Raw genomic sequence first — 11795 nt, 5'->3', positions numbered from 1 at the left:
CAAAGACTGCTGCGCGATAGTTTTCACAACTGATTTACGCCTTTGATGCGCCCTTTGACATCTATGGATGCCGAGTACCCTTCGCCCCTTCCCGCTTCCGGTAAAATGCAGGCGCTGACGTATGACGCGAAACTCGACTAGGCCAGAGGCCTCCAGGCAACACTAAACACTCCGGTCCGTGATGGCTTCGGAAAAGCAATCATAACCCGAGCCCCTTCTCTTCTTTTTCGTTCCTTAACCCTTCTAGCCTTTCCAATGCCTTAGAGTGCTGGTGTTTTAACTTCGCCATTCCTGTAACACCCATCCTACCCTGAGCCTCGGAGCATGTCTGTTCGTGATGCGCCTGTCAAAGCGGCACAATGGCTCGGCCGCGAACTCGGTCTCGCGACGATGAAACATGCTGGAAAAGACGTCTACATCCTCATTCTGGCACGGTACATTCGTCTGTTCGCATATGGAAGCGTTGCACTCATTCTCGCACTCTTCTTCCAAGAGCAAGGATTTTCAGACGAACAAATCGGTCTCTTTATGTCATTGACGTTGCTGGGCGATGTAGTCGTCAGCCTCCTCCTCACACTTGTCGCGGATACGCTAGGACGGCGCCGAACATTACTCCTTGGAGCCACGTCCATGGCAATATCCGGCGCTGTTTTCGCGACAACGAGCAACTATGTGGCTTTGCTTCTAGCAGCTATCGTCGGTGTCATCAGTCCTAGTGGGAACGAGATCGGGCCGTTCAGAGCTGTGGAGGAGTCGACGTTGGCGCATCTGGTAGCCGAGGATAAGAGGTCGGATGTGTATACTTGGTATGTCGTCTTGGCTGTACTGGGCACGTCAACGGGGTTGGCAGTTGGTGGTGTTGCTGTCGATAACTTGCAGGCTATCGAGGGTTGGTCGGATCTGGATGCGTATCGCGCCATCTTCTGGATTTACACTGGTGTCGGGTGTGTCAAGGCTCTGATGACTCTCTTTCTGAGCCAGAGATGCGAACATAGCGACTGGAACGATGAACGGAACAAATCTGCTGCATCAGCTGAGACCGAGCCGTTGCTGAACACCGACGAGACAGAGAATCGAGATACCGCAACTCAAGATGCAGCCCCCAAGAAGCCTAAGAGGTTTTGGCATTCCCTCAGCAAGATCTCCAAGTCGAGTCGCATTGTTCTCATTAAACTCTGCAGCTTGTTCTTTCTGGATTCTTTGGGCTCGGGGATGGTTCCCTTCAGCTTGATCAACTACTACATGGAACGAAAATTTGATCTACCGAAAGGGAAGCTAGGTGGCATCATGTCTGCAACATGGTAAGTACCTATCTAACTAAACCGTATCCTAAGCCACATACTCATGAACATACAGGTTCGTGTCGACGCTAGGCAACGTGTTCGCCTCAAGCCTGGCCAAACGTCTCGGCTTGATCCAAGCAATGGTCTTCACTCATCTGCCTTCTTCTGTATTCCTCGCGCTACTGCCCGTGCCATCGGGGCTGGCTCTAACCATCTGCCTACTCGTTGGCCGCTCTGTGCTCAATTCTATGGATCAGGCACCTCGATCAGCCTTCCTTTCGATTGTCGTCTTACCAGAAGAGCGAACAGCTGTTATGGGCGTAGTCAACATACTCAAGACACTATCCCAAAGTAGTGGACCGAGTCTGACAGGAGTACTTGCCGGCAATGATCGTTTCTGGGTAGCTTTTGTTGCAGCTGGTAGCTTGAAAGCGACGTATGATTTATTGCTTCTCGCATTCTTTGGCGGGAGGGTGCAGCCGCGGAGTGAAGAACCGGAAGCAACTACTGGTGTAGAGGAGGATGACACTATTGACGAGCCCGCGAATGGACACAGGACTACTTGATGTAGCTTGCACGAACTTGACGGCATAAAAAAGGAACACTACTAGACCAATACCATCTCGATGCAGATTCAGTAGATTCCACAACTTCTAGAATGTTCAATATGCCGTTTGACACTACACCGCCAGGTACGGGTGGAAGCCGAAGGCGCTACCTCGGCAAATTCCTTCTTGGGCTGACTTGGATAATTCCGCGTGTACACTGGCAACATCCTCCGACATCACAGCTATCAGCAATTCACTACGGCGCGGTCGCTATTGCCGATTTTCGGTGTGGCTGACCTAGAGATGCACATAGTATGCGCGAGTAGTCCAGCTCAACGGTCAGCTTGTCGGCCACCGCTCCGATCGTGAACACCCACGATCTAGCCAAGGACAGACCACCTGGGCATGCACAAGGCGTGCCACGAGACCATGTGAACGAAGAATTACCCGAGCCACCAGCATCCGTCTCTGTCTTCCTAACCCATAGCAATAAGGTCGCATATGGGACGACCCAATCACGTCCCTGCACGGCCGCAGGAGATGAAAGCTCCACCTGTCTGCACGCGACCCAGACCCTGGCTTGCATGGTTCGCCGCTACAGCCACGCTTACCCGAAAGCCATGCTAGACCCCGCAAAATTTTATGCTTAAAGACCGCCTCATGTCCTACCACCCAATGTCACGGTAGCAGTTTCCCCGGATTTCTCTTTACTTTTGTCCTGGTTCGAGAGTGTGTGGAGCAGCGTTGCAGCACCCCACTATCGTTCCCAAAGCAGCCCAGCCCTGGACGGATCGCCATCGGCCCGATATTCTCTGGTTTGCAAGAAAGAGAGTTGAAGGAAGAGAGCAGTCATGGCGGAAGAGAAGGATATTCAGCCTACGACAACGCCCCCGTTCGAGCATTATGGAGATCATGAGGAGTCAGATCACAAGCGCGCTGCTAACAAGCTTGTTGGCGATGCGCGGCTTGCTACGGACAAGGAGCGCAAGATGACGCTGATGCAGGGTATCAAACTCTACCCCAAGGCGATTGGATGGTCTGTCCTTATCAGCACGTGTATCGTCATGGAAGGCTACGACGTCTGCTTGCTGAACAACTTCTTTGGATTCCCGCAGTTTAAGCAAAAGTACGGCGAGCAGCTTCCGGATGGCTCTTGGGAAATCCCTGCGCCATGGCAAGCTGGACTGTCCAACGGAGTTATTGTGGGCGAGATCATTGGTCTTTTCCTCAATGGATGGATCAGTGAGGCTATTGGATACCGATACACTGTCATGGGTTGCTTGCTTCTGATCATTGGGTTCACCACCATCTTCTTCACGGCTCAGACGGTGGTGCACTTGCTGATTGCGGAGATTCTCTGTGGTATCCCTTGGGGTGTCTTCCAGACACTTACTATCACATACGCTTGCGAGGTCTGCCCCGTTGCTCTGCGTGGATACTGTAAGTTTTCCAAGATCTACTCTCAGACGCACAAGCTTACATTGATTAGTAACTACCTACGTCAACTTCTGCTGGGGTCTCGGCCAAGTCATCGGTATCGGCGTCATCCGCTCCATGGTCGACCGACCAGATGAGTGGTCCTACCGCATCCCATACGCCCTCCAATGGATGTGGCCCGTCCCTCTCATCATCGGTGTCTTCCTAGCCCCCGAATCGCCATGGTGGTTAGTCCGTAAAGGACGGATCGAAGATGCGAAGAAATCCCTGCTTCGACTCACCAGCCTTGACCGAGAAACTGATTTCGATGCCGACGAGACGGTAGCCATGATGGTGCACACGACTGCGCTCGAAGAGAAGATCACTCAAGGAGCAAGCTATTGGGACTGCTTCAAGGGTACTGATTTGCGTCGTACGGAGATTGTCTGCATGGCCTGGGCGATGCAAAATTTGAGTGGAAACGCTTTCTCGGGTTACTCTTCCTACTTCCTCCAACAGGCGGGTCTGCCCGCATCGACTTCGTACGATTTCGCAATGGGTCAGTACGGTATTAACATGGCCGGTGTCTTTGGCGCGTGGTACCTCATGAAAGTCGGTTTCGGACGTCGAACGCTCTACCTAGGTGGTCTCTGCGGACTATGCGCTATGCTCTTCGTCATGGGTTTCCTTGGCCTGGTACCAGCATCTCAGCGGGAGACAGGCGCCATGGCTACCGGAGCCATGATGATTGTATGGGCTATGTTCTACCAACTCACCGTCGGCACCGTATGCTACTCCCTCGTTGCCGAGCTATCCACCCGTCGCCTCGCTATCAAGACCGTCGTACTTGGTCGCAACCTCTACAACGTAATCGGCATCATCACCTCAGTCCTCACGCCCTACATGCTTAACCCCGGAGCCTGGAACTGGTACGTCCCCTCCCTTCTCCCCTCTCTCTTCATATCCACCCACTAACCATCATCACAGGGGTAACTACGCCGGATTCTTCTGGGCCGGCTCCTGCTTCCTAAGTATCATCTACACCTACTTCCGCCTTCCCGAACCCAAGGGCCGCTCCTTCGCTGAACTCGATCTTCTCTTCGAGAAGCGCATCAGCGCGCGCAAGTTTGCGAGCACGACTGTCGATGTGTTTGAGGACAGCCATATCCAGGGAACTGCTGCTTTTGATCGCTATGAAGAGAAAGTTGATGCTGCTGTGAGAACTGAATCTGTTGCTGTTGGTGTTTCGAAGGTTTAATGACATGAAGATTTAGGGTGCGTATGTAGTGGTGTAAGGGGGGAACGTGTATGAGCGTATGATTATGCATGTCTGTTGTATAAACGATTGTGGGGTTGTTGGGTATCATTTTGATCGAACTTCTTATCATGAAAGACTCTACGATTCGATTTGTGTGGTGGAGCAATGCAATGCAATGCAATGCAGACGCGAGTGTCTATGCACGTTATTCTATGTACAGTATAGCACTCGTCCAACCTGATTGAACTCCACAAGTAAGGGTACTGCGAGGGCGGGGCATTATGCCGCGGACATAGATACCCTCTCTCTTCTGAAATTTTTCTGGTTTCTCTCAACAGATCCGTCTCACCTCCCTCAACCATTATGTATACGGAACCTGATCACGATGCCCTCGTCGAAAGATCCAAGGGATTAATGCGATGCAAATTCAACGAAGAGATCGACTTGATACCAACGTATGATCCATCGGTCCCATTTGAATTAAAATCTCTGCTAACCGCCAAGTATTTGTAGATACAAGGCCTCCCCTTTAGAACACCAAAGAGCAGAAGAAGCCGCAATCGCTGCGCGAAAATCATGTCGCGAACTAGCTAGCGAGTTCCACGCCGTCTTACCAAGAGAGCTGCGATACATGGTATACATCTACATTGTCGGCCCGACAGCCCAGCCTCAAAGTACACCGGAATAACCCGGGCTAGAGTTTCGTGATGCATATGGCAAGAGCATACGCACCGGATGGTTCGACTCGCAGTGGAGCGAGGGTGTTGAGGCACTTGATGTTTCGGGTGAAAGTCTTCACATGCAACCTAAGTCCTGGGCCATGGATCCAGCATACTTCGGAGAGCACGTAGCACAAGAACTCACAGAGTCGTATTACAATATCAACAGTTTCTACATCACATCCGCTCAAGAGACGAGCAAGTTGTTCCGCGCCGATCCGTTCAAGCTCGGAACGAGGCCGTATCAGTTCATCCGCAAGTTCATGCTCGCGCTCAACCTCTGCGAGGCTGAACTGCAAAGCGAGGATGAATTGGCGACTATTCGTAAACATCTCCAAGACTTCGAGCTTCTGCCTGCGAAACGCAAACACGAGATTTGCATCCGCCTTGAGACATCTTTCCAGCTTGGGCAGATTTTACTTGGTGGATCTCGATTTCGCTATCCCTACGATATGGAACATGAGCGAGTTATACTCAATGTCCTCGAGTCGATCAGACGGCCTGTGTATGATCTCATACACAGAGGCAAGTCGATCAGGGTTTTTCAAGTAAACCTGGATGAAATGTGTACACCGAGACAGAGAACAAATGATGATGTAAGAATAAGGTATTTGGCATCTGCTGAAAGTGTGAAGCCCTAGTGGTGGCCGCCTCGTCGATTCTCCAGCATGACGGAAGAGTAATGGCGAAAGGTATGCGGTTTGCTCGTTACGACGCGTATGTTTGCATCAGTGGGCTAACGTGAGATGGGAGACAGAAGAGGATACGGATGAGGACCCAACGCGGCATTATATTCTTCATGCGCGTAATGTTGCAAACGACAAGAATGAGCAAGACAGGGATGAAGAAAGCAAGGAAGATGAGGAAGCAACCAACGAAGAAAGCGACGAGGACGAGGAAGAAACAGATGGAGAAGGCGACAAAGACGAAGGACCAGAAGATGAGCGCTACGACTGGGAAATTCCTGTTCAAGCGAGATCAGACTCTAGACATGGGGATCAAGCTCAAGGTGCGCGAAGCCCTGAAAATGCGATGGGAGGAATCGGGTGCTTTGAATCGCTTTAGCCACCGCAATATTTAGGAGGGTCCATTTGGATTCCAAAAACGATAATCACGATACGAACCGTGTGATCAGTATGGCGACTTCATGTAGCTGTGCTACACGGCAAGACATTATTTGAGTGGGGGGGCTACAAAGCTCTAATCAACATCAAAACACATGTTCACTGCACAATAAGCACACAACAATTCATCAATAAAGCAAAACCGAATTAGATTAATTAACTAACCATATGCACAAGACACACCAATCGCTCAGACCCAACCCCTCCCTACTAAACAGCCAGCATCAAGACTGGCCCAAAAGCCTCCGTCTCAAGCGCAAAGCTTTAGTACAAGAAGAGTAAGCGTGAACAAAGGAAAAGGGCGTGCGTCGCAGCGACAGTGGAAAACAGGAGAGAGAGAAGCCCAACGCTCAAGGGTGTGAAAGGTTTGTTGTGACAAAGCCATGCTAAACATATGTACTCATACAAAAGAGCGATCCGGGGTGCGCGAGTGTGTGTGTGGCGGTTTGGAGTGGGAGTAATCGGGGGGTTTAGTTTCCTCCGGAAGCCAGGTGGTCGGCGGCCTAATGGAAGTTGTTAGTCTGTGTTCGTTCATACTGAAGAGATAAATGCATTGCTTACCTTGTTGATGTCGTAGTCGTACTTCTCGAGCGCAGACAAGGCGTCGTTGCGGCCATAGCCCATACCAGTCAGCTTCTTGAGGATAGGATCATCATGCTCGGTTCCAGTGCTGATCGCACGACCAAGCGTGGGCATCTGAGGCGATAATCCCTGAGACTTGGATGAAGAAGCAGCAGCCTCTTCGTTGTCAAGAGTGTCAAAGACGGACTTGCCAAAATCAGTTGAGGCCTGCTGCGAGTGCGAGCCCTTGTCGGTCTGCGACGACTCGAGGTTGGAGAAGATGGCGTCCCAGTCCTGAGACGAGGCTGCGGGTTGAGGCTGCTGGGGCTGTCCTCCGAACGTTTGTGACAAATGTTCAAAGTCACTGAAACTGTCATCGCCGCGAGGCTTGCCGGTGGGAGTCTGCTGAGAAGCCATGGTGTTTGACTTGGAGGCAGCTGGAGAGTCAAATACTGGGTTGAACTCGTCGAGACCTTCACGGTTCTGCGAAGAGAACATGAAGTCGTCATCAGCCCGGTCATCCTCCTTGGCATCTGCTAGATCATCAAATCCGGCGTCGAAGTCATCGTTGAAAGCAGACTTGCCGAGTTGAGGGACGTTGCTGGACGGCGATGGGCCCTTGTTGTTCTCATTGGCACCGTACGATACTGCAGAGTGGTATTGGTCGGATGGAACAGTCGAAGATGGAGTATCTAGAGGAGGGGGCGATGTGGTCGCAGACTTGGAAGGGCCACCAAATAGAGCAGCTCCGTGACCGCCAGGAGGATTGTACGACTTCTCCGGGCCTTGCGCGGTGTCAGGAGATCCCGGCGACGTTGGGTCCTCGCGAGCAGGAAGAAGACCACCGAACTCAGGGGGGAATTGGTTCGATCCACTTCTGGTCTGGTTCACACTGGACTCGTAGGTAGGCGGCGACTTCTGCGCGCTAGGAGAGGGCAAGCCACCGATGTTGGAGTCGAGGCGAGTAGTTGGTGGTGGGGCTCTGTATAGCTCGTCACTTGACGCAGTACCTGGCCGCTGCTGTTGCTGGGAGCGTTGCTCTTGACCAGTGCTAGTACGCTTCTGGTTTGGCGACGCGGATGTGAAATTGTCATCGAATCCACGCTCATCGTTACTGTCGCTGTCATCATCGTGAGCGAGGTCCTCGATCGGAGGGAACTCCTTGTTGAACCTGTTGGAGTTATCCGCGGGTGCGCTTGTGGTGGATGCCGTAGCAGTGTTCTGACGACTGGGACCGAAGCCAGCGAATGCTGCATCGAAATCATCCTTGCCTCCACGAGGTTGTTCGCCAGAGGTGCTGCCGAAGGGGTCGGCGCGGTTGATGTTCCTGTTGGGAGCGCTCAGACTGCTCTCTCCAGTCTGGTTCTGCTGAAGGGGCGTAGCAGCCTCTCGTGGGAAAGCACCAGGAATGTCTTGTCCAACACCAGCTGAAGGTGCTCCGAAGTTGGAAAAGGCATCCTTACGGTCTTCAGCCCTGGTTGAGCGCTGAGTATCACTGGTGATACTGGCTACAGGAGATGCTGAGAAGTTACGGTTGAACAGAGAAGGATTAAAATTGTCGGTCTCCGTACGGTTAGTTTCTGTTCGCTCCACCGTAGGTTTTTCTGCTATTGGAGTGCTCGCAGGAGATGCCTGGGAGATTGTAGGTGTCTCGTTGCCAGGGCCACCATATCTGCTGGCAGGAGCAGTACCTCGCACGGAAGAGCTGAACGAGTCGGATCGCTGACCCCCTTCCCTCAAAGGCAGGAATGAAGAGCCGAATTGACGCGACTCAGGGGGAGCTGGCGGGTCTGCAGCGCGTGGAGATTCTTGGTAAGAAGACAGAGGGGGTGAAGTAGAGGGTGTGGGAACGTCAGGTCCTTCGGAAGAGCGTACTGATTGGCCGGAGGGAACAGAGAAGCTGGGACCTTGGCTCTGGTTATCGGGACGGAAAGAGACGGGAGGTGCTGTGCTCTGGGGAGTGCCGAAGCTACCAAAAACGCTATCAAAGTCCTTGTGAGGTCCTTCACGTGCGAATCCAGATGGCGACATGGTGTTCTCCGCAACGGGCTGGGGCGACTTGCGGAAGAATGGGTTGGTGCTCTGGCTTGTAGTGGACGCCGCAGGGCTGACGGCGACGGCGGGGGTCTGGGCCTGCGGACTGCGGGTGCCCTCTTCCTGCGACCTGGTCAAGTCGTTCATTTCGTTCCTAATCTTGTCGCGTTCTCCCTCATTGGTAGCAAGCTGCTTCTTGTTGATAGCAACCATGCCCTTCTGCTGTCGGGCATCGTTCCTCATCTTGTCAAGCTGAGGACGCAGCTGTCCAATCTCGGTGTTGAGCTGGCGGATGCGTTCTTTCAAGCTGTTGTTCTCGCGTTGGTCAGCCTCAAGTTGACCTCCCACCTGGCGGTGCTGATTCTGGAGATCCTGGTAAGAGCCCTCGATCATAGCAAGGTCCTGTTGCAGCTTGCGTGTCTCGTTGCGAGAGGCAGCCAGTCGGTCCTCTAGCGCCTTGACAGCCTTGACTTCCTGGTCGTACTGGGTCTTAAATTGCGAGAGGCGCAGCTCAAGGTCGCGCTTCTGAGTGTTGACACTGTTGAGATCGCCCTCGGTCGCAGTCTTCTTGTTCTGAACCTCCTGCATCTGGTTTCGGAGAGTGGTCATCTGGTTAGACATGTTGGCCAGGTCAGTCGAGTCTTGCGTCAGCTTCTTGTTGATCTCGGCAACATCCTCTCCACCCAGCAAATCGTCCATCGCGGATGGTGTGGAGTGTTGTGGCACGCCAGAAGTACCCGATTGGCCTGTAGAATGCGCAGTAAGAGTCTGACCAAATGAAGAACTAGGCATGAACGGCTTGAAGGTGGAAGCGGGGTTTCGCGGTTGAGGCTGGAATGGGTGAGGAGACGTGGGCGAAGTTGGCTTGCTTCCGAAAGGATCAGCCTCGAATGGCTTGCTGAAGGTAGCAGAGCCGCCTGTCGATTGCGGTTGCTGAGGAGCAGGAGCCGGTGCTGTGAAGGCGTCGAGTCCGAAGAGATCATCTGCAGCTGATTTGGCGGCGCGAGGAACGGGTGGCGCTGGCTGAGGAGCGGCTACTGGTACTGCTTGGTTGGCGGCTGTTCGTAGGCTCGGGGGGATCAGGCTGGGTGGTAACGTTGCTGGAAGCTGGTCTCCCTTCCGTTGTTGACGGATGAGGTACATTGCGACTGCGAACTCGTCCTTGGACAGCTGACCCTCCGAATTGATGTCTGCGAGGTCCCATATCCCTGCGAGGACATCTTCGGGCAGCCCGGAGTCGCTGAAGAAGCGCACTGCCTGGTCTCCAGTAATGAAACCGCGACCCATAGTGTCGACCGTCTTGAAGAGGTTGTCGTATGAAGCCTTCTCTTGTGGGCTGATCAGCCAATCGCTGCCGGTTGGTTGGGGTGCTGGAGCCGGTGCTCCAAATGGTGTCCGTCCAAGCGGGCTCGATTGCCGTGGCTGGTTTTGCTGCCCACTGAACTGGCGCGGGATGGACATGGATTGGTCGGGTCGGCCTGGTGGAGGTGGGAGTTGTCCTCGTCGCGAGGCGGCTTCGTACAGGCCTGGGGGTAGGGCGGTCGGGAGGGCCTTCATATTGCCTATTCGGTAGGAAGCGAGCATGTGCATGGCAATGATGAACTCGGTCACATTCAAGGCGCCACGCTGCTCCGTATCGGAGAGGTTCCATATGCGACCAAGGACTTCATTGGGTAACCGCGCTTTCTCGAAGATCTCCTTTGCATTCTCGCCTGGGTGTGTTAGAGAGTCGCCCTACTCGCATATCGAGATACCTACCAGACAGCACGCCATTGACGGCACCAGACTTCTCGAATAGGCCTGCGTATTCAGCAGCCTTGGCGGGTGCTAGCGGAGGCACTCGGATGGGGCCATTGCCGCTCATCTGAGGTTGTATCGAACCGGTGGGCTGTGGAGAGAAGCTCGGGGCGGCGGGAGGAGCGGATGGGATGTTCAAGCCCTCGAACTTGGGCAGGGGCGCAGCTACGAGAGTGTTAGCGCATAGCGATACTAAGAGCGATTGAGGCCGTACGTCTGAATGCCAGCTCTGGAGCCGGATCTCTGCCGGCCTGGTAGTGTCCAATGAGGCGCAGGACCTGGCAGAAGCCAGCCATGGTCAGGAGACCACGGTTCTCCGTGTCTGCAATCTGCCATATCTCGCCCAGGACAGCGGGTGCTAACTTGGTGCGCTCGAAGAACTTGACGGCAATCTCGCCTGTTATGACGCCCAGCTTCTCCGTGTCGGCTTGCTGGAAGAGGAACTGGAAGACGCGCTTCTCCTCAGGCGTCAGGTTGAGGACGGGCTGGTCTGCGCCGCATTAGCTGGGACTTGTCCAAGTGTATGTCAGCACGCACTCAATTCGCCGCTCTGTGCGAGGTCCGCCATGGCTGCGTGGGCTCCGTGGACGGCGCTCGTGGTTGTTAGGCTTCTGCCTGGGTGGATGAGGCTGAAGCTCCCGGCGCTGTCGTGTAATGGAGCGGGGAAGCTTTGGGCGGCCGGGCGGTGGAATGCTGCAGGGCTAGCGGCCGGCGGCTACACGCGAAAAAACACCTTCGAGTAGCGATGGAAAGCCGTTTGGGGTCAAGGGGCGGCGATGGTGGTAGCAATGTTGATGGGGAGTTGGCCTTGAGGGAGATGCGCCGGAAGCTTGATCCTAGTGATGCTAGGCGCGAGTTAGTCGTTAGTGCTGCGTCGATGCTCGCAACTCGTCTATTGGGCGGGAACACAGCAGCTGTCACGGGCCCAGCCACGCTGTCCCATGCATTACATCCCGCGCTGCCACTCATTTACATGCACATGGCCGGCCTCCGCATTTCACCCAGCCCTCGGCCAATCGCGCTTGAAGAATTATTCCGCATGTGTGACCTAACGC

The 11795-nt window shown here is 53.8% G+C and overlaps 4 protein-coding genes across 4 annotated transcripts; 3 read left to right on the top strand and 1 right to left on the bottom strand.

The window, feature by feature from the left end:
- Positions 1 to 82: 82 nt before the first annotated feature.
- BKA58DRAFT_386707 (major facilitator superfamily domain-containing protein) lies at positions 83 to 1976 on the top strand. Its single transcript, XM_046170496.1, has 2 exons — positions 83 to 1301; positions 1357 to 1976. Exons 1-2 carry the CDS (start codon positions 325 to 327, stop codon positions 1847 to 1849), a joined length of 1470 nt encoding a protein of 489 aa, XP_046024251.1. The 5' UTR covers positions 83 to 324; the 3' UTR covers positions 1850 to 1976.
- Positions 1977 to 2485: 509 nt separating this feature from the next.
- BKA58DRAFT_192669 (maltose permease MAL61) lies at positions 2486 to 4536 on the top strand. The gene is made up of 3 exons (XM_046165650.1): positions 2486 to 3271; positions 3321 to 4176; positions 4235 to 4536. The coding sequence occupies exons 1-3, from the start codon at positions 2683 to 2685 to the stop codon at positions 4503 to 4505; spliced, it is 1716 nt and encodes a 571-aa protein (XP_046024250.1). The 5' UTR covers positions 2486 to 2682; the 3' UTR covers positions 4506 to 4536.
- Positions 4396 to 6305, top strand: BKA58DRAFT_459082 (uncharacterized protein; the record flags this gene model as incomplete). Its single annotated transcript, XM_046174705.1, has 5 exons — positions 4396 to 4960; positions 5019 to 5139; positions 5227 to 5820; positions 5853 to 5916; positions 6064 to 6305. Exons 1-5 carry the CDS (start codon positions 4869 to 4871, stop codon positions 6303 to 6305), a joined length of 1113 nt encoding a protein of 370 aa, XP_046024249.1. The 5' UTR covers positions 4396 to 4868.
- A 175-nt stretch (positions 6306 to 6480) lies between these two features.
- Positions 6481 to 11557, bottom strand: BKA58DRAFT_421654 (uncharacterized protein). Its single transcript, XM_046172792.1, has 5 exons — positions 11278 to 11557; positions 10955 to 11230; positions 10702 to 10905; positions 6910 to 10655; positions 6481 to 6851 (listed from the first exon to the last, which is right to left on the bottom strand). The coding sequence occupies exons 1-5, from the start codon at positions 11306 to 11308 to the stop codon at positions 6819 to 6821; spliced, it is 4290 nt and encodes a 1429-aa protein (XP_046024248.1). The 5' UTR covers positions 11309 to 11557; the 3' UTR covers positions 6481 to 6818.
- Positions 11558 to 11795: the final 238 nt, after the last annotated feature.

The sequence above is a fragment of the Alternaria rosae genome (assembly GCF_020736505.1).
Source record: "Alternaria rosae strain MPI-PUGE-AT-0040 chromosome Unknown BKA58scaffold_6, whole genome shotgun sequence".
NCBI classification, from domain to species: Eukaryota; Fungi; Ascomycota; class Dothideomycetes; order Pleosporales; family Pleosporaceae; genus Alternaria; species Alternaria rosae.
This window is presented reverse-complemented; position numbering and strand designations above follow the sequence as displayed.